Here is a 16,699-nt window from a genome sequence, read left to right on the forward strand (position 1 = left end):
TCCAGCTTGATCACCAAGTGATCTCCTAAAATACCTGAGTATTTTGAAGTACTTGCGATGACCAATAACAAAGCTCATTGACACTATTATCATCGTATAACTGCCTTCGAGCGAAGCATTTAACTTTGCCAACAACAGTAAAAGGATTTTAGCTTCGAAACTGATGAAAAAGTAAGGAATTGCATCGTATGCATGACCCAAACGAAGTATGTAAAGTCTATATAATGGAGACTGTACAAAACCTCAACAACCCTTTAGGTATGAAGAACTTCCTACAACTACCTACTAAAGATGATAAATTGATTGATTTACTCATCATCCTCCTCATCTTCCTCAGCGGCATCAACTTTACCAGCTTTGTATGCTTCAATTTTAGCTTGAATTCTAGATTGTTTCTCTTCTTTGGTAGATTTAGGAGCTTTGTATTTCTTAGATTCAGATTTCCATTTAGCAACATCTTTCTCGGTAGGTGTGAATGAAGGATCTTCTCTGATTTTAGCGTAAGCTTCAGTGTAGATTTCTTCAATATCGGCGGATCCAACATCAGCAGCGAGGTATGAAGAGAATTGTTTCTTGAATCTATTTTTGAATTCGAACGAATCAGCAACTATTCAATTTTCTTTTGAAAGGATAAGTTAAACCAAAAAAGGTAAGAATCAACTTACCGCTCATCATCTTCCTCTTCAAGAGATTCCATGTATTCAGCAACGTGACCACCAATGATATAGTTTTGTAAAACTTCAGCATCGATAGCTTTGGTTTCAGGGTCGTAACCTGGGAAACGTTTTTCATTGTGGGGAATGAAGATACCACCGTCAGAAGCACCTTTCATAGCACCGAAAACTCTTGCACCAGTTGAAGTTCTTCTAAGACCAACATCGAGGTAAGCCTTGAAAGGTCTTGGCTCATCATCACCCAAAGCTTCAGTTAATTCAAGTTCACCAGAAGGTTCAGCAACACCTTCGTATTTATCGGCTAAACCTAATTTGGTAAGAGCTCTTCTAGCAACAAGAAGACCGGTAGCGTAACAGGCAGTCCAGTTGGTTAAACCGTGTTCAATACCGAATTTAGGAAGTTCTTTGGAAGAAGCGTGAACGAGAACGGCATCACCCTAAAAGCAAATGCAAAAGACCAAGCAATCAGTTTCTCATTCTTCCTTATCATAGATTCCTTTTAAAATCAATGCTCACTTGGATCTTAGCGTAGACAATTTGACAGATAACTTGCTTGTTGGTGATTCTGACAACGAGTCGGTACTATTAAGTTGCAATAAATTGTTAGCATCAACTTTTAAACTGCCTAAACATTTTTCTATTCCTTCTATCAAGCTACCTTCTCTCTTCAACTAGAGTGAATCGACTACTCACCTTAGGAGAAGCGTACTTGTTCTTAGCTTGAGAAACGAGACCTCTTCTTGCTTGGTAGTCGGTTTTACCCTCTCTTCTTCGTCGAGGTTTAACTTGGTACCTCGAGAAGTAGGCGTCGTTCTTTTGGGTCTTGACGAAAGGCATTTTGATCGTCTTTTTTTAAGGATTGAAGGATGAAGAAGAGAACAAGTGAAAATGTATTCTTATAAGAATTAGGTATAGTCAAACTGTCGATTGTTGCCACGAGAGGATTAGCCAGACACAGACACAGACGCTATCCACCGTACTTGCACAAGGCAAAAGGCAATTAATCAAATTCGAGGTTTTTAGCATCTCGGCGTTTCGTTGAGCATGCTTTCGCCGAATGGTTTGCATTGTGGCTCAGACAGTTTCTTTTGGCGGAACATTAGTTACGTAAGCCTTAGTAGCTCTTGTCGTCATGCGTTATTGATCTGCCTCCACGTCAGATGTCCACTTTAAGATGCATAAGCAGGATCAACCGAAATGACTTATAGCGATTCATGATTTGAGCATTATATCTTGCTTGGTCCCAAGGGGAAGCTCAACTCTACATTGAAACTCAACGCGCCGACTACTTCGTAACCAGCATGCTGTTAAACAGTCCCCTCGCGCTTGCGGCTGCCCTGCTCCCCTTAGTACAAGCAGGGATGTACGGCCAACCAGTTCTGAATCTTGATGCGAAATCTTTCAAACAAGCTATGTCCACTGAACATGCTGCGGTACGTGTCTTTTTTGAATTATATCCAGCTAAAACAATGGTAAAATCCTAGAATCTAATATCTGTTCGCTGATGATATTGTTCGGTAGATGGTAGCTTTCGTAGCTCCTTGGTGCGGACATTGTAAAAATCTTGGACCAGAATATACTTCAGCCGCTCAATCCCTTTCACCACTTATACCATTTTATGCTATTGATTGTGATGATCAAAAGAATAAAGGATTATGTGCAGAATACGGTATACAAGGTTTTCCAACTATAAAAGCATTTCCAAAAGCTTCTAAAGGTCCTGCAAAAGATTATCAAGGGGAAAGGAAAAAAGGAGCTTTGATTGAATATGCTAAAAATTTAGTTCCCGATAAAGTCAAAAAACTAAGAGTTGATAAAGAAGGTAAAGAGGATAGTGTAATCAAAAGCTTCTTACAAGAGGTTAGTAACAGTTGTCCCAATTACATCGATGAAAATCTAGCTAATTGGCTTGACACTGACAGAAATCATCTTTACCTCACGTACTACTCGTTCATCCGTCTGCTCCGTCAATTCCTTTCTTGTGGAAAGTCTTGGCTCATAGGTTATCTGGGAAGGTCAGCTCTCGTCTTCGTTGCAGATCAATTGAGCTTAAGCTGATCATACTCTATAGATGCACCTTGGTTTCGTTCGAGATACTCCATCTCGTTCGGTGTTGTCTTCCCTGGGAGTATACGACGCAGCCGACACAGCAAAAGACGCTACCAGAGTAGTCTCTTGGCCAGCCGAAGCGACCTCATCAGAAGGTTTAGTAGAATACGAGGGTGAGCTGTTAGTTCTACACCGGCTCTAAGCCTCAATCAGCTGAACACGTTATTATATAGGCGCAATGAAGTTCAACGCATTATTAGAATGGCTTCAATTCCAATTAACAGGAGAAACATCAACAAATAATGATTCGGAGAAAGTTCAAAGCGGTTCAAAACAAAAACAAAAACCTGTTAAAATACCTGAGCCTATCCAAACGGGATTGGAAGACGATAGTGAAATAAAAGGAGAAGAAAGATCAGTAAAATCAGAGGCAGCAGCGAGGAAAGCCAAATTAGATGAAGCTGAAAGAAGGGATAAAGAGAGAAGAGAAAAAGCTGCTTTAAAAGCTAAACAGGATAAAGCAGAGCAAGAAGGAAAAGGAACTTCGGATGTTCTTCTTGAAGATGATAATGATAAAGATGGAAGTTCAACTGTTGATGCACCTGAAGCTATACCTCAAGAAGCTGTTGAAGATCACACTGCTAGAGAAGCAGCTATTAATGCCGAAAAGGAACCAGCTGATCCATCACCGGAGCAAATTGCTACCAAAACTCAAGACGAACAAGTTGTTGAGAAGACTAGTGTACCGCATGAGGAGCTCTAAGTGGTGTGTGTGACCTTGATATATATATATATATATATATACCATATGCATAGGTTCTGTCTCATCTTTGGTCGCATAGCACCCTCCATCGCGTTTATGGCGTATGAATTATGTGAGACTCAGTCTGCTTCAAGGTCATTCGAAGTCCTCCTGCACGGTTGAAAGTTCCGACGGAATCAGTCTGAATTTTGTGTTTTTGATCGACCACCTACATATAATTCAATCTCCTCCTCTCTAATGGTATACTTGATCATCATCTATTCCGGGCTACCATAGTAATTCATTTCGACTAGTGTTACTATCAGTAGCAACATGACCTCTCGATCTGCTTTAAGACCTTTACAATCATGTTTAAAATGTAATCGTTCTTCGTTTATATCTCATCGAAAAATCTCAACTTCAATTCAACGAAACAATTCAGATACACAAGAGGGTAAAATAAATAAATGGTTTATAAATGAAAACAATCAACAATCACATATTTCTTCATCTTCATCTTCATCTTCATCTTTAGATTCAAATTCTTCAAATTCGATAAATAACATATCATTCTCCTTCGATAATATGAATTCTAATCAAAATTTAGATGAAACAATTCAAATTATTCCAAATAATATACCTAAAAATATTTATCCAATTTATAAATTTTTAATTGAACCTAAAAATGAAGCTTCAGAAGTTTTATTACAAAATACAATTAAAATTTATGATAATTCAAATTTATTAAAAAAATTAGAATTAAAAGGACAAGGTGAATTAATTAAATCAAATGAAAATGAAAATGAAAATTCAAACAACGAAAATGGAAGTTGGTATAATTGGATTATTGTAATTCAAGTAAAAGGAAATGGTAGAAATACAATTTCTAGAGCAGATGGTGTAATACGTAGATGGGTAAGTTTGTTTTAATTAATTCATATTTTATATTATTTTGGAAAAAGCTCTTTTTAATTAATTAAATTTCAAAATGATTATATTTTTTTAGTTACTGAAAAATCCATTACATCCTTCAATTATTGCTTCACCTTTTGAATATCCTAAAACACCACGTATTTCACCTGATTCAGATTGGTCAATTATACCACTTAATTTAGGTCCAAATTCAGGTATAAGAGTTTGTATAAATTTAATAAATGAACAAGGTAAAGAAAGATGGAAATTAGATGAATTGTTTAGTAAAGGTATATGAATGATTATAAACAGAAAGGAGACAAATGGGTTTCTAAAAACATTAAAAATATATAATACTCATCATGTGAATTGTATTATTTGAAAATATTTGTATCATTAGGATGATAACCATTACCATCGTCATGCATCACACTCATACATCTTCACCATATTGCCAAAGATTATATATTTGAATGATCATCCTGAACGAATGTGATCAATGCGCCAATCATAATTTGAATATGCTGCATCTATTCACATGTATCTACCTTCTACCTAACCCTTTCTATAAGAGCGGCTCGACATCGATTTCAAGTGAAGAACAAGGTCTTGTTAATTCGAAATTACTCAAAACCGAAGGATGTAAAATACCCAAAGAACCAATGACTATATCCCTTGACCATGAATTTGTTTCTTCCGATCCTGAAGGTAAAACAGATTTTAAGCCTGATGCAAGTGTTGATAAAGGTCCTTCAGAAGAAGTCGATGTTGATGGTGTAGGTTCTGAAGGTGTAACATTTGGTTTAGATCTATAATAAACGTGCGCGGCTCTACCTTGCAAATAAGTTGGATCTATTCATATTAAAAAAATAAATCAGCTTTTTTTATCCATACATGAATCGATTTAACTAACCTTCAGCACTGGCAATATAGTAACCATATTTTCCTTCACTTTCTTTCTTCTCTAAAAATGGAACTCCAAGAATTTGCATAATTCGATCAAGTAATCCATGAGCAATTTCAAAACCTGCTTTCTTATCCATGTAAACCGCACATAATCTTCTATAATTTTTAGCTTGTCTCTCAGATTTAGAATCTTGTATAGCAACATCTGAACATTCGAAGATCTTTAAAGGTAATGGGAGAGCTTTATTTTCTCTTACTGTCTTTAACATTCCTGGTAATAACGAAGTTCTGACAACTTGATATTCTAATGATTTTGGATTAGCCAACTGAACAGCATAATTTCCTGGATCAGATCGATTGAGCCATTTAAAATTTTCATCATGCGAACATAAGATCAAAGGTAAGGCTTCTATCCAACCTGCCATTGCACATTCCTTCCTTATCAAATCTCCTAACCTGTTAACGGGGAAAGCTTTGGCGACTGTATTGGTAGTAGGCATTGATTGTGGCAAGTTGTTAAATCCATAAGCAATAGCTGCATCTTCCATAATATCGCATTCGTGCAGAATATCTGGTCTTGTAGGTGGTACTTGAACATCAAGGGCGTCTGCGTCGGTTGTAGAAGGGGTAGCTGTCAATGACATCTTGGTAAGAAGTGTGCAGATTTCTTCTCGAGATAAAGTGAGACCAGTAGCAGCATTGATGTAGGAAGAAGAGGCTGTTGTTGATCGGGGTGCAAGAGGAGGTGAAAGGTGAGATGACCCATCGGGCATGATGATTTTGACGGGTTCAATGCTAAGTAGGTAAGATAATATTTTTAGCACAAATCGTGATCATGCAGGTGGGACACTCACGTGAAGGGGATATCGGTGTACTCTGCGAACATGGTGGAAATCATATTGATGACAATGTCGCTATAACAAATACGGTTAGCTATTCGTTGCAGGGTTATACGCATACATGAGCTCACAGCTTGGTCTTGTCGGTAGCAGTAGTGTCAACAAAGATGTTTTTCGTCTTTCCAGCTACGATTTTGGAATCTGAATCAGACGATCCAAAGTCAGTATTTAAGTTGCAAGTCTTTCGCGGAATTAGCCTCACGTTGAGAGTTGATGATAGGTGGCATCGACAGCACCCTGTCCTTGCTATCGTAGATGACAGGGTATGCCGGGGCGTCTCTAATGATATTGAGGTATCTTCCAAGATGCCTGTCTGTCTGAAAACCATCGAGAAACAAAGGTTCAGCTTCTGTCCCGTTTTTGTATGTAATTCCTGTCCAATCCGGAAGTTCAAGTCAAATAAAGCTTAAACTCACTTCATAGACGCTCATCAATTGCTCAGCGGTGTACTCTTCGTCCTTATTCAATGGAGCAAATTTGATTTCCTTAGGATCTTTACAGATGTATCTAAAAGGTCCTTCCAAAGTGTCTAAATCATGAGTACCAATAGCAACGAATTTACGTTGTCTACACAAATTTTGATGTAATTTATCTTGAAGGTCAATGAAAGAATCATATTCTAATTGATTCATTGGTCTAGCTAAACGAAGAATAGCTGAAGCGAAGTAAGGTCGAAGAGGGGAAGTCTATCAAAAGTCATTTGAGTTGGTATATCAGTTACATACTTCACAGAGTCCAAAATCATGGGAACAAGAGGATCTAACAGCTTGTGATGAATACTCACAGAAGCTTCAACATGAACTTTTTGTAATTTCTCTGGAACACTTAAAGTGAATTTTGGTGCTTCTTCTTTTTGTAAAAAGACTCTTAAACTTCTAGCTAAACCTTCTAAGCAAAGTAAATCATATCGATTTGCAGGAATTTCAATCTTTAATTGAGGTGCAGGTGTAGGTAATCCTTTTGCTCGAGCCTCTTCTACATCTTTTGTAGTCTAACATGAAAGATGTCAATATTCTAGCGATATATGTGTGATATTCGATGATGATGGATATAACTGAAGTGTACACTCACATCTTCGTCCAACTCAATACCGAAATCAAAACATAATTCATCAAATTCATGAGTTGTATATTCTCTCTCTAATCGTTTGTAAAGTTCTGCTTTGTCTACGGCTATAGTAGGCTGGATGAAAAGAGACTATGAGCTACTTTTCATTTTAAAATTCGGTATATATGTAAGCTTACCATTTTGTCAATCTATACTGTAGATGAAATGTGTGATAAATGTTGATTCAAAAATACGATGAGATGAATCATATTATAGCTTGAAATGCAACTTTTGACTTTTGACTTTTGCTTCAACGAGTCAGTTGAAACCTCCATCAACGGAATCAAATTTACTATAAATTGTTATCTTCCTTTGAATCTGGTCTACCTATCTTATCTGTTCTTGCATTCATCTGGTGTATATGGCTCAGATTGCAGTATGTACAGTCGCAGCATGTATACGAAGAGAATCACATCATGATTAGAAACGAAAATTGAAAGAGAAAATGCATGATATATATTATCAACACATTTTTGGTTCATGTCGAATTCCATTCTAGTCAAACAAACATGTAATGAATTTTTAGATCATCCTTCATCTAATTTAATGCGACTTCCATCTACACATACAAGTCATCTAGGCCTTTACTCCTTGATCTTGTATCCAACAAGGTTTCTTCGTCCTACGATTTCACCCAATTTGAAGATACCGTAGGCCTCGAGAGCCTATTTATATGTTTTCCAATGGATTTCGTTCATTTAGAATTGCGTCGAAAACAAAGGCATAGGCAAAGGCGAGAAAAAGAGCATAATTTGTATTCAGCGGTATATTCTACCTCTTATAATCAAATTCAACTCACAGCAACACCCAAACCAGCCCAAGCACCAGTTTTCAACAAATCTCTCCAATATCCACCATTCGTAGCTTTCGAGTAAATTTGAGAGTACGCTCGTGCCCAAGTTGCACTATCTAATGGTGGTGATAATTTTTCGGCTTGCCATACTTGCTTAGCTACTGAAGCTACAACTTTTGAGTTATAAACGAGGGGTTCTCTGTAACCTATTAAACCAATCCATTATGTCAAGATTATTATTCTGTCCATACAGTTCAATTACTTGGAATATACAACTTACCACCTAAAGCAGAACCAACTCTTTCACCTAAAGGACCGGCAACTTTTTTGACGGTAGCAGCAGTTTGATTATAAGCTTTTGTAGCTGCTTCTACACCTTTTTGAACATTTGGATTATTTAAGGGAGAAGAAGATGAAGATGAAGAAGATGAAGAAGTAGAATTGAATCGTCGACCTGCGGATCGGGTGGCTCGGAATACTTGAGGTCTCATCTTGATGATGTTTTACTTGTGTCTTGTGCTATACTAAATATCTTCCACTAATGATGTTTCTCAATGTTAAAAGTCAAGCAGGATAGAACCGGAACGCGGTGAGGATGAGGAATAGCTATAAGTAAGTAGAGGCGGAGTTAACCGGTATTTGATTAAATGTGGCACTTGCCCCATTCCCATTATATTAATGTTGCATTGCTGGAAAGGGGATCATAAAGTCCATTTCCCTGAAGATGAGCTTACGAGGTTTGATACCCCGGTCAATGGCGTCTTGATTCTACATCTTCTACATCTTTCCGTATAACTTTCTGTATTTTCATTTCAATCTTTCCCATTTATATATATTTTCTGTGAAATCAAAACAGCATTTCGCAAAACCAGCCACGATGAACAACCCAGCTGTAACTAATTTGGTAATCTCCCTTGGTGCCATGCAATGTAAGCTTACAGTTGCTCTACAAGCGGTGGGTTAAGAGCTGATCGTTTGACCGCATTTGTTATCACAGTGGCTCGAAAAATACCAATGGAAGATCCCGTGACTGTGAACTATCTTCGTATCGGATACGTAGCCAGTCAAGTCCTATCGTTGGCTGTTTACTACTACATCACTCTCAAGGTGAGCTACATGTTGTATTTCTACGAACAGTGGAGAACAAGTAGCTTACAATTGTAATTTGGTAGATCAGAAAGAGAAATGACTTGACAGTTCTGAAATACGTCAATCCTGCTGCTCCTATGGTACGTCAGCTAATTCTGCGTTGTGTTTATACGATTAAAATTGACATTCATCCTATGTAGAACCCAGATGCCAAGCCTGAGCTAGTTCAAACTACCGTCAAAGATTATGATCTTGCAGAAGTTGGAAAAGCCATCAAGAGTTTGTTCGTCGTGAGTCAGCTGTTCACAGTACGTTTCCTTCGTAATCAGCTGATATGATGGATCTTTTCAGTCACTCGCTTTCATGGCTTTCCTCGTGAGTTGAAATTCAAATATCTATCCCTCCAATTCATCACATGAATGTCAAGCTAATTAATGATGAAACTTTAAATAGCACGGATACCTTAAATACACTCAACCACTTTTTATCCAAGGATTAATGGGTATAAAATCAACTCTTGAATCAAATCCAGCTAAACTTCATTTATGGGGTAAAAAAGCTGAAGGTGATCTTTCAAGACCTTTTAAAACTGGTGGTGGTTTATTAGAATCTTTAACTGGTGCTGCATCTGGTCCTCAAACTGATGCTGCTTCTATCAAAGCAGCTGAAAAAGTTGGTGGCAAATCCGACTAAAAGATCATAAACTAAATGAGGGTTCAGGTGGACCAAAAAAGTGGGATTGGGAATATAGTGTACAATGAGGAATGTTACAGAAGATCCAACAAATCTTTTTGTTAATAATAAAATCCAGTATACAGAACAAGTATCTTTAGATAGATGTTTAGTCGGACAAATGTAGATGCATAATATATCATCTAAATGCATTACTATCATCTCGCTCAGTCAAGATCATAAACCTCAAGTTGCTCTATTTCAAGTTCAACAGACTTTCTTATAAGATGATGCATATGCAATCTACTTCCGATGCCTATGCTTCTAAAAGCACTATTAAGTAGTTATAGTATAATGTCAAGAAATAATTCAAATCACGTCCTTCGCGACTTTGAATTATCTAAAAAGCATATGGGACTAACCTATACTGGCTAATATCTGAACAAATTTAATGGTTTATTCATTAACAATTTCGCTAATGTTTTGATAATAAAAATACAACTAATTATCAAATAAATTTTACCCCCTCTATTGATAACCTTGTCCTGCTTGATTCTGATTATGATTCTGATTTTGATTTTGATTATGATTTAGAACATCTCTTAATCCACCACTTATTCTTCTTCCAGATGTACCAAAATAAGGTCTTTCAGAAGTATAAGAACTATTACTTAAACCTCTAGGTCTATTATAAGGTGTTGTAGTTCCTGATAAACTTTGATTCATAATTGGTGGTGGTGAAAAAGTAGTAGATCCTGAAGGAGGTGAAAAAGGTGAAGGAGAATTTATAGAAGTTTGAGAAAAGGTTCTTTGTGGATGTTGATGTTGATGTTGATTTGATATTGTTGAATCTGTTGGTGTTGGAGAAGAAACTGATGAACGAGTTTGACCTTGAGAAGCTTCTTTAAGTAAAAACTCAACAAATAGATTGGAGAATGACTATAAATTGAATAAGAGAAATAGGGGTAGGAAAAGTGATACGATTATTTAGCATTTCTATGCATTATGATTAATATCTGAAGTAAAAACAACACTCACTTCGTTCATTGCTGCCTCTTCTTCAGCCGTCCTTTCTTTTTCTTTCCCACTTCCTCTTCTACCTTTACTCTCGACATTCAAACTCGTACCTCCTTTACGTTGCAACCCTGCTTTCTCGCGTTCGTTATCGTCCCACGATAATATCGTCGATAATAATGACAACATCTCAAATCGTTTCGTGTCGCCTCGTGATGTCGTCAAAAAGGATAGTAATATATTCGTGACCAAACGACTTTTCGGGAAAAGATAGTATTAGCTCGTGTCTCATTTTATATAGTCGACAATAGCGAAGATAATGATGGTGATTCAGGTATACCTCTGTGAGAGAAACCAAATACTCACCGATCAACATTATTATCAGATGAATTCTTCCGTAACCTCCTCAATGCTTCAGTGAGATGTTCGTTATTTACCACGGCTATAATACGTAGTATAAATCAGTATATATTCATTACACATCACAGTTTCGTTCGCCATGCAGTCGCTTCACATCTGACCAATCTTACACCTCTAGAACTTTCTCTCCTTATTCTGTTGTTTATGTTTATGAGATAAAAGCAATAACTCACCATCATGTCGCAATTTCCCTATCAAAATGTTTTTCTCTCTAATCTCCCTTTCTAATGATCCAACTTTCCCAGCATTAGATGATACTTCAGATAACTTTGTTTCTGCATTCGCACAACGTAATTTATATTCTGATAATGAAGTTGCAGCTAGACGTAATTGAGTTTCTAATTCCGAAGTAGCTTGACGAAGTTCTGAATCTTTAGCTATGTAAACAAAAGATAATCAGCAAATGCCTATGCTTATTAAGTTTCTCATATATTCAAAGCAGGAGGATTTGAATTAAATTTTAACTTACCAATTTGAAATTCACTTAAAACTTCTTGTAAATTAATTGAACGTTGTTTTTCATCTTCGAAATCAAATTGGATTTTTTCAAAATTTAATTGTTGATCTTCTAATCTTCTTTCAATTTTGAAAAAATCATTTTCTAATAAATCTTTTTTTGATCTTTCATTACCTAATTCAATTTCTAATTCTTCTTTTTCAATTCTAATTCTTTCAATTTCACCTCTTAATTCTCTCATTTCTTTTGTTAAATTTAAAACATCTGAAGAAGAATTATCAGATTGTGAACGTAATTTATTTAATTTATTTGATAAATCAAAAGATTCTTCTGATGAATTTTTTAATTCATTTTTTAAATTATTAATTAATTCTTGTAATGAATTATTTTCATTTGATAAATTATTAATTGTATTTTCTCTTCTATCTAATTCTTCCTATATATATATAAAAAAAAAACATCTCAAATTCATTAATCAGCTTATTCCAAAATCTCTTTTTTTTTTTGTTTTTTCAACAGATTAATCTAATTCAAAAGATTAACTTACAGCATCTTCTTTCAATTTATCTCCTAAAGTATTTCTCATAGCAGTTAATTTACCTAATAAACCTCTATATTGACCTGATAACTTTTCATTTTCTTGACGAGTAGTTTTTAATTCCTGTTCTAGCTGAGATATCCTGACAGCCGGATCACTTGAAATTTCGTCTTCGTCTATTTCATGGTGCGTTCCATTCAAAGGAGATTTAGGTGAAGAAGGTACTGAATTAGAAGAATTTGTATTTGATGGACCTGCTTGATCATTCCCATTCGGTATGGCTGCGCCCGAATCTGACATCTTGGGAGAGGATTGTCACGGGATTTTACGGTATCATTAGCTATTCGATCTTATACCTTTTTTCACCGTGAGCCGAATGTCAATGGTCGCGATGATTTGTATCCTGCGAAGTTTTGATGTGATGAATCTATATATAATGTATACTAGTAATGCTTAATTGTGAGCTGGAATCAACCGATAGTGAGAAAGGTGGACATTGGGATGTAGCTTAAAAGGTGAATTCATCGCGTGTAACCGTGTATCAGCTGTCTGCGGATATCTCCGCACTGATTTCACATGCATACGCCCATCACGGTCAAATACCTTTTCCGGCTAAGATCAAACCTTTCGCGTGAGAGATCTTACTGTTATCCGTATTGATAAATCATCACGTTGCAACTCTGATTCGACTGGGATGTAATGGCTTAACAGTCTGCGCGAATGACATATTGCACAGGAATTTATTCATCAATTTCAAGTTCATGTATGGTCAGATAAAAGCAAAATGGTCTTGCGATTTCGGGAGCAACTTTACGGTAATTTCATAAACATCCTTCAAATACGAATAACTAATTGGTATTTGTACTTAATTATCAATATCCATGATTTCTCCTCCGAATATTCCACCATCCATCTCACCTAAAACATAATCAAGCATATAAGAATCTTGAACTAATTTATCAATTCTTCCAAAATGTCTTTCACTATAAGGAATTAAACCATCAAGAAGTTCTTTGATACTAATTGGAGCTGCAATTCTTTCATCTTTACTTTGTTTTTTAGGTTTCTTTTCTTCAGTTTCACCTCCTGGTTGTTGTTCTTCTTCATCATCATCCTCAATTGAATCTAAAGTAGGTAGTTTATTCGCAGATTCAAAAGCTAATAAAATATCTTCATGAGATCGAAGTTTAAATATAGCATTTAAAATAGTTTGAGCAATTGGTGAAGTTTTAGCATTTGAATTCCAATCTCTAATAAATTTTAATAATCTAACTAAATCTAATCCTGGTAAAGTACGTAAAACTTCATCAACTTCATTAGAACCTATTATACTTCCTACAGCTGGTTCTGGAGAAGTTATAATTGTTCGAAATAAATGTAAAAGTCTACCAGGTTGTGACATTGATAAAGCCAATAAAATCGCTCGACGGAAATCTTTTAAAACTATATAGTTGGTGAAATCTTGTTCACTATCAATGATAATTAGTTTATCAACCCCTCCCATCAAAGCAAAGCCAACTTACCTCTGTACAGCTTTGACTAAAGCCTCATTCTTTTCAGCTTGCTCAATTTCGGTAGAATCTTCCCAGAATGTAGCGACAGAATCTGAACCAGCAGACACGATAGTCTTTTCATCACTTGAGATGGCGAGAGCCCAAACCTAGCAGTTCCAAACTTTAGCTTTTACTTCACTTATGAATCAGACACAGGTCGGACACTTACCTGATCTTCATGATTATCAAGCGTCTTCACACATTGCTCATCTTTGATATTCCACAATTTGACCAATCCGTCTCGAGCAGAAGTTATAAGTTGCATTCCATGACTCAAGAAGTCCACCCTTAAAACGGCGTTGGTGTGACCCTCAAACGTCTACAATCATACCATACGTTCAGCTGGTTATGCCAAAGAAAGTTATGATAGCTGCTCACCTTCAAACAAGAGAAATCATCCAAACTCCACAATCTGATGGTCTTATCATTCGCAGCAGAAGCAACTACCCTATCCGTTCTACTAAATTTGACTGACCAAACTCCTCTTCTGTGCCCTTTACACGTTCCAGCTAATCTGAGTGATCCAGAAGCAGATCCAGAAGTAGCATCGAAATCCACGTGGAATATTTTGACCAACTTATCTTGAGAACCAGATGCAAGGAATTTATCATTTGGTGACAAGTCTAAGGAGTTTATATCTTTTTCGTGTACACGTAAAGTTACCATTGAACGAGGTTTGATAGGTTCTTCAGGTAATTCTTCCGAATCAAAGGGCAGAGAAGTAAGATCCCACATTTTTATCGTTCGATCTTGACTTGCTGTAAATAAGAATCTTCCGGATCTACCTTTCTCGTCTAATTTTCTTGATAAAGCTACTGCTCCTATACTTTCAGCATGACCTTCACAAATCGCTATACATTTCCAACCTTTTCCATCTGGCGTAGGTGCCCATACTCTAGCGGTCTTGTCTTTACTTCCACTGACTAGCCAACGATGATCCGCTGATTTATCTAAACACAAAACCATATCTTTGTGGCCGGATAACAGGCGGACGTCAAATGTGGACGTTGAGTATAGACGAATTAGGGCGGAATTGGTAGCGAGAGCAAGATGTGAGTGGGTTGAGGAAGATGCAGTGGAATTGAGGAAGATTGAATCAACTATTTCGTCGTTGAATCCCACGATTTGCCGTATAGGCTGCAGCGATGACAAAGAATGGAAGATGATGTTTTGATCGGCGTGAATGGATACCAGCGATGATGTTGTTGACTCGTAGCTGCGAGTCATTCGTCAACGAAAGCTTCAAGCAGTCATGAAAACTCGACAAGCAGCTTACATTACATTCAATACACCCCTTTGCTCATCTTCATCCACTTCAGCTTCATCAACCCCTTCTACACCTGTGATCGTTCCGATCTCCTTGCCTTTCAGTACGTCCCATACCCTTACAATACCAGAATCTCCACCGGTATGACATAGCAACCTTCCCTTCGACGATCCCGCAACATTCTCCTCAAGTGGTAGCAATCCAAGCGACTCAATCTGTTCTTGCGCTATTATAGTTTGAACTAATTTTGGACCGCCAACAGCAGTAGCTTTACCCTTTCCTGCTTTTTTTGAGGATTGTCCTACACTGTCTGCAAAAAGCATATCCCATACTAACACGACTTTATCTCTTCCCCCTGTAACAGCCCATTTACCATCTGGGGTAGTGTCAATCCCTCTAACAACGCTTACGTGACCTTCTAATATAGCTTTAGGTTTAACAGCATTTCCGCCGCCCACAACTCTTGCGCTGGCATCCCTCAAATCAAATACACGGACTCTGGCATCCGTAGATCCTGTCATTAATTCCATTCTTCGACGTTCTTCTCCTTCTATTATGGGGAAATTGAAGTGTAAAGCCGATACAGGTCCACCGTGTCCTCTGAACAGATGGGTGACATATCCTCCTTCTAAATCCCATACCTTGACTACACCGTCTGAGGACCCAGTAGCTAGCAATGTAGAGTCTGGAGATACTGCGGAGACTAGAATGGGAGCGGAGTGAGCTCGAGATAAAGCTCGAGAGTAAGTGAGAAGAGGAGGTTTAGTTGTATTGGAAGCAGGGGCTGAAGATGGAAGAGGGTAATATCGTATCGTCATGGATGAGTGAGCAGTTATGAGTGTGGGCGGTTCTGTGTGATAGGAAAGGGCGAGAGAGGTGATTGATGTAGAGTCCTGAGAAGAGAAAGTGTTATTTATTTATTTATTTATATATATTTAGATTGTGTTGGGTATAACAAGAAAGAAGACACTCACCCCTCTTACTTTGGCTATAGCTAAACCAGTCTTTACTTCAGTAACCAAAACTTCTTCGCCCATAGTAGTAATCAGCCATTGTCCGTCTTTGGTAAGTAAGACTGGTCCTCCAGTATATATAGGTCTGATTGATCTGGGTGAAGCTCGAAAGCTAAGTACAGCCAAGGACGATTAGCCATTTGTTGACAAATCTGATTCGGAAAGGATTACTAACCTCGTTTTCAAAGCTTTTCTCGATGATTGCCCCTTCATCTTGCTTTGTGTGACTTGATTTTTGGGGGTAATTCTCACTCTGAGGAAAAACCCAATGTGATTGATGTTCACGAGATGGTTTTAAATCTTTATGCTGTATATTCTAAATGTTAAATTGACATTGCTCGAAAATAATTCAGCAGAACCAAAAAGTTAGCTCTGAAAGTTAAGTGATGATGTAACGATTTCCCAGGGAATGGGGGGAACAAATAAAACCTGGAGACTGAAGGTGGCATTGGGCTTTTCTTTTCTGAATTCACCAAAATACCATCAAAAAGATTCGTTTGTTTGGTTCCAAATTCACTTGAACGTGATGCTCGAATCGAGAAAGTAAAGCTTCACTCAGAGAGAGGTCCCATTACCAGCGAAGTGCATCTTGTC

At 37.2% G+C, this 16,699-nt stretch overlaps 8 protein-coding genes across 8 annotated transcripts; 3 read left to right on the forward strand and 5 right to left on the reverse strand.

The window, feature by feature from the left end:
* Nucleotides 1–308: 308 nt before the first annotated feature.
* On the reverse strand, nt 309–1,511 carry I206_102365 (60S ribosomal protein uL18; the record flags this gene model as incomplete). The annotated part of the gene is made up of 4 exons (XM_019154473.1): nt 309–579; nt 666–1,111; nt 1,191–1,256; nt 1,368–1,511. 4 exons carry the CDS (start codon nt 1,509–1,511, stop codon nt 309–311), a joined length of 927 nt encoding a protein of 308 aa, XP_019011876.1.
* Nucleotides 1,512–1,975: 464 nt separating this feature from the next.
* On the forward strand, nt 1,976–3,486 carry I206_102366 (protein disulfide-isomerase domain; the record flags this gene model as incomplete). Its single annotated transcript, XM_019154474.1, has 5 exons — nt 1,976–2,107; nt 2,196–2,534; nt 2,597–2,689; nt 2,746–2,896; nt 2,957–3,486. 5 exons carry the CDS (start codon nt 1,976–1,978, stop codon nt 3,484–3,486), a joined length of 1,245 nt encoding a protein of 414 aa, XP_019011877.1.
* A 312-nt stretch (nt 3,487–3,798) lies between these two features.
* I206_102367 (uncharacterized protein) lies at nt 3,799–4,675 on the forward strand (the record flags this gene model as incomplete). The annotated part of the gene is made up of 2 exons (XM_019154475.1): nt 3,799–4,380; nt 4,472–4,675. 2 exons carry the CDS (start codon nt 3,799–3,801, stop codon nt 4,673–4,675), a joined length of 786 nt encoding a protein of 261 aa, XP_019011878.1.
* A 267-nt stretch (nt 4,676–4,942) lies between these two features.
* On the reverse strand, nt 4,943–7,429 carry I206_102368 (phenylalanine-tRNA ligase, beta subunit; the record flags this gene model as incomplete). Its single annotated transcript, XM_019154476.1, has 9 exons — nt 4,943–5,229; nt 5,291–6,078; nt 6,138–6,197; nt 6,254–6,323; nt 6,385–6,499; nt 6,599–6,868; nt 6,967–7,173; nt 7,254–7,364; nt 7,427–7,429. The coding sequence occupies 9 exons, from the start codon at nt 7,427–7,429 to the stop codon at nt 4,943–4,945; spliced, it is 1,911 nt and encodes a 636-aa protein (XP_019011879.1).
* Nucleotides 7,430–7,873: 444 nt separating this feature from the next.
* I206_102369 (uncharacterized protein) lies at nt 7,874–8,573 on the reverse strand (the record flags this gene model as incomplete). The annotated part of the gene is made up of 3 exons (XM_019154477.1): nt 7,874–7,954; nt 8,089–8,288; nt 8,363–8,573. The coding sequence occupies 3 exons, from the start codon at nt 8,571–8,573 to the stop codon at nt 7,874–7,876; spliced, it is 492 nt and encodes a 163-aa protein (XP_019011880.1).
* Nucleotides 8,574–8,959: 386 nt separating this feature from the next.
* I206_102370 (uncharacterized protein) lies at nt 8,960–9,864 on the forward strand (the record flags this gene model as incomplete). Its single annotated transcript, XM_019154478.1, has 6 exons — nt 8,960–9,011; nt 9,080–9,189; nt 9,255–9,311; nt 9,372–9,461; nt 9,523–9,546; nt 9,625–9,864. The coding sequence occupies 6 exons, from the start codon at nt 8,960–8,962 to the stop codon at nt 9,862–9,864; spliced, it is 573 nt and encodes a 190-aa protein (XP_019011881.1).
* Nucleotides 9,865–10,371: 507 nt separating this feature from the next.
* Nucleotides 10,372–12,572, reverse strand: I206_102371 (uncharacterized protein; the record flags this gene model as incomplete). The annotated part of the gene is made up of 6 exons (XM_019154479.1): nt 10,372–10,782; nt 10,882–11,113; nt 11,224–11,299; nt 11,451–11,654; nt 11,747–12,170; nt 12,282–12,572. 6 exons carry the CDS (start codon nt 12,570–12,572, stop codon nt 10,372–10,374), a joined length of 1,638 nt encoding a protein of 545 aa, XP_019011882.1.
* Nucleotides 12,573–13,137: 565 nt separating this feature from the next.
* I206_102372 (uncharacterized protein) lies at nt 13,138–16,318 on the reverse strand (the record flags this gene model as incomplete). Its single annotated transcript, XM_019154480.1, has 7 exons — nt 13,138–13,741; nt 13,796–13,932; nt 13,995–14,144; nt 14,204–15,041; nt 15,102–15,985; nt 16,067–16,217; nt 16,281–16,318. 7 exons carry the CDS (start codon nt 16,316–16,318, stop codon nt 13,138–13,140), a joined length of 2,802 nt encoding a protein of 933 aa, XP_019011883.1.
* Nucleotides 16,319–16,699: the final 381 nt, after the last annotated feature.

This window comes from Kwoniella pini, chromosome 3, assembly GCF_000512605.2.
Source record: "Kwoniella pini CBS 10737 chromosome 3, complete sequence".
In the NCBI taxonomy this organism is placed as follows: domain Eukaryota; kingdom Fungi; phylum Basidiomycota; class Tremellomycetes; order Tremellales; family Cryptococcaceae; genus Kwoniella; species Kwoniella pini.